This window comes from Charadrius vociferus, unplaced genomic scaffold (assembly GCF_000708025.1).
Source record: "Charadrius vociferus isolate BGI_N301 unplaced genomic scaffold, ASM70802v2 scaffold406, whole genome shotgun sequence".
Taxonomy (NCBI): domain Eukaryota; kingdom Metazoa; phylum Chordata; class Aves; order Charadriiformes; family Charadriidae; genus Charadrius; species Charadrius vociferus.
Window position 1 is genome coordinate 1,395,018 of NW_009648948.1, and position 3,238 is coordinate 1,398,255.

The 3,238-nt window shown below is 44.6% G+C and overlaps 1 protein-coding gene across 1 annotated transcript in view; it reads left to right on the forward strand.

Annotated features, from left to right (window-relative positions):
* Nucleotides 1–261: 261 nt before the first annotated feature.
* PPP2R3A (protein phosphatase 2, regulatory subunit B'', alpha) overlaps nt 262–3,238 on the forward strand; it is a 43,343-nt gene continuing 40,366 nt past the window's right edge. Inside the window, exon 1 of the mRNA XM_009887364.1 lies at nt 262–2,235. Coding sequence (XP_009885666.1) covers nt 262–2,235 — 1,974 coding nt within the window. The remainder of the gene's footprint in view (nt 2,236–3,238) is intronic.

A 3,238-nucleotide genomic window follows, 5' to 3' on the forward strand; every position in this document is an offset into this window, starting at 1 on the left:
ATGGAATACAAGAATCAAATTGCCTTAAATCAAACCATATGCAAGTTGCACTAATTGTTGTAACTGTACTGCTGATGCCACTCCAGACTTCACTAAGGCTTTCCAAGGCAGTAGTTTCTCATGTAGTTTGGATGTTTTCGACTGACATTTGAATGTTTTTATTAAATCTGGTGTGGCTATAAAAAGTGTGTTGGGGTGAACTTTTTCCCCGTTAAGTTTGTGGTGGATTTTGAAGCCTCACTTCCGAGTGTGATCCGTGCTATGGCAGCAACCTACAGGCTTATGGTCACTTCTGTGAACTGCTACAGCAGTGTGGTGATAGACCAGCACTTTCAGCACACCGTGCATTACTGCACAGGGACTTGCCAAGTGTTTAAGCAAGGAGTTACGTGCATAGTTGCCCACCACAGCGTCTGCGCAGAGCTCGGTGTCCAAGATGCCAACCTAGAATGTAAAATTCCTGTTCCTGAAAATGGACTTGCCTTGCCTGGAAATGAGGACTATCACCAAATCCTCCCAAATAATCCAAGAATCAAGAAGGGGTCTTCGGTGCAAGCCTCCAGCAGTTTAAAAGACATTACTGGTGAGGCAATAAACCTTGCAAGTGGTAAAATAAAGGAATTCTCCTTTGAAAAGCTCAAAAACTCTTCCAATCATGTGGCCTACAGAAAGGGAAGGAAAGTTCGGTCAGAGTCATTCAGCAGACGATCATTTGATTTTGACTTGATTTATGGGCACTTCAACAATGATGAGAACTGCCCTCCTTGTGGCTTTTTGCAGAGTCCCTCACCTGTGGAGAAATGGCAGGAGAGCAATGATGCTCCAGAAGTCGGCATGAATCCCATGGTTCCCTTCTCCCCTCATTCCTTCTCTGAAGAAAACTTCATTACCCAGATCTTGGAAAAACACAAGCTAGATGGTTCTTCTGGAGGAGATATTAAGGTATGCTTAGACATCTTGCTCAAGTGCTCCGAGGATCTGAAAAAGTGCACAGACATAATAAAACACTGCATCAAAAAGAAGTCTGCAGACAGTGTTAGTGGAGGGAACAGCAATGATCCCCTGGCTAATTCAGAAATGATATATATGAATCTCATGTCAAGATTTTCTTCATACCTGAAAAAGCTACCCTTTGAGATCAAACCACCAGGACACAAGGAAGCTAGTGACTTGGCAGAACTAGTTAACTGTTTTCATGGCTTACAGCAAACTCCCTTTCCTCCAGTATTTGGAGATGAGCAGCCACCTAGATATGAAGATATTATTCAGCTGCCATCTTCAAGTGCAATTCCTCTCGGACTACCAAGTGATCAGTGTGAGGTGACGAGCACCTCTCAGTCCATCCAAACAAGTACTGTGAGCTTTACCTCAAACTCCCTTCACAGTGTCCCACAGGAGAACAGTGTGAGAGCTGTGAAAGATGCTTGTGCTCTACCTCATTTGCCAGCCACAAGCCCTTCTGACTGCACGTCTTCCACTGAGGCTCTGTACATTGAGGAAGAGTCTGATGGGGAAAGAACATTGGGGAAAATAAAGAAGGCAGAGCAGAAAGGGGGCTGGGAGAGTTTAGAGCGCAGCTACCAGCTAGCTGGTTGTTCGGATCTAACTGCTGATGCTAAAGCAGAATGTGTTAGAGTGGCAGATGTTGAACTCTCCCACACTTCTGAGAAAACGACTCCTTTAAAACCGGTTTCAGATTCTGTATTGCGTGGTTCCCAAGCTGATGTCTCCAAAGGAGAACAGATGTGCAGTAAGATAGACAAGGATGAGATAGACAAACTGCTGCTGGACTTGGAGTGCTTCTCTCAGAAAATGGAGAGTACTTTGAGGGAACCCTCTCTAAAGGAGAGTGAACCTGCCTGTTTGCAGGTGTTTGGCCGGCAGGGTAGGCAGGTACTACCTCTGACTCTTGAACCCAAAAGTAAACCCGTTTTCCCCACTGACCCCACTTCCCCTTTGTCAAAAATCATGGAAACAAATGGTCATAAAATGGAAGAAGATGACAAAGCCCTTCTACTGCGTATCCTGGAAAGCATTGAGGACTTTGCCCAGGAGCTGGTGGAATTCCAGACAGGCAAGGGAAGCTTGTCCAAGGAGAGGGAAGTGATGCAGATTCTTCAGGAAACTTTAACAGCTCCTTCACAGTCCCTCCTCGCAGGGCAAAAAAGCTATGTGGGGGCTGCCTCCAGAGACTCTGTTCCAGCTTCCATTCAGCAGGCCCCAGAAGTGATTAAGGTAAGAACCAAACCTTTGATGGGATAGTGAGTAAAACAAACATGGGAAAATGAAGGGGGAGGAAATTACGTCTGCTAAGTGATTCATTGTGCTTTGGTTGCTGCAGTGTGGAATAACATGCTCAGCCTGGCAGAAATTTAGCATTTATTTAAATACAAACAAAAAAAAGGAAACTAAAACCCCTAAGCAAACAAAATATGTCCTGATGTGCAATTTCACCTTTGAGCTTGTTCCTTTCCTGCTGGTGCTCCTGTAGGCTGTTTGCTTGTGGTTTAAATGGGTCCTATATAATAGAGGGTAGAAACAATTTTTCAGCTAACTACTTTATTCCTGGGAGCGGGTATTGGACTACCTCTCACCACTTCAATGAGAACTGAATGTTCCACCTCTCCCTTTCCCATCTCTGGGCAGACTCCGACAGTCTTTGTTGTCGTCCTCATCACTAGTTCCTAAAGAGAGATATCCTCCATGGCACAAAGGTCAGAATCTAGAAAGATTTCATTTTCTTTTTGCTGTCCCCATTGCATAGAGTCGTGGAGTCTGCATTGCTTTTATCTCTCAAATGGAGGAGTGGGTTTTCCCGGGAAAACGAGTCATGATGGGAGCCTGCTTTAGAAGGAAGCCAAGGCTGTCTGTCCAGCCCTCAGCACTTTTCATTTGATAACAAGTGCCAAATTTTCAAGACAAGTTGGTGCCAAACTGCCAAGTGCATAGAAAGTATAGAGAGGGCATCAATTTCCAAAATCTACTTTCCACATAGACACTGAAAAAGTGCCCAGGTTATAAGTAAACTTTCACAGCTCTTTCTAGTTGGAGCGTGACAGTCTTCAAAACTGTCCACTTCCCTGAAAATACAGGTATTTAGTGCAATTCTGAAAGGAGGTGGGTGGGATGTGTCTGACCCTAAATGACAGTGCTGAGATCTTTCTAGACTAGGCTCTCCGAGTGTTTCTGATGTTTCTCTGGGCATCTTTGCTTACAGAAAATGGTGAGTATAACCTTG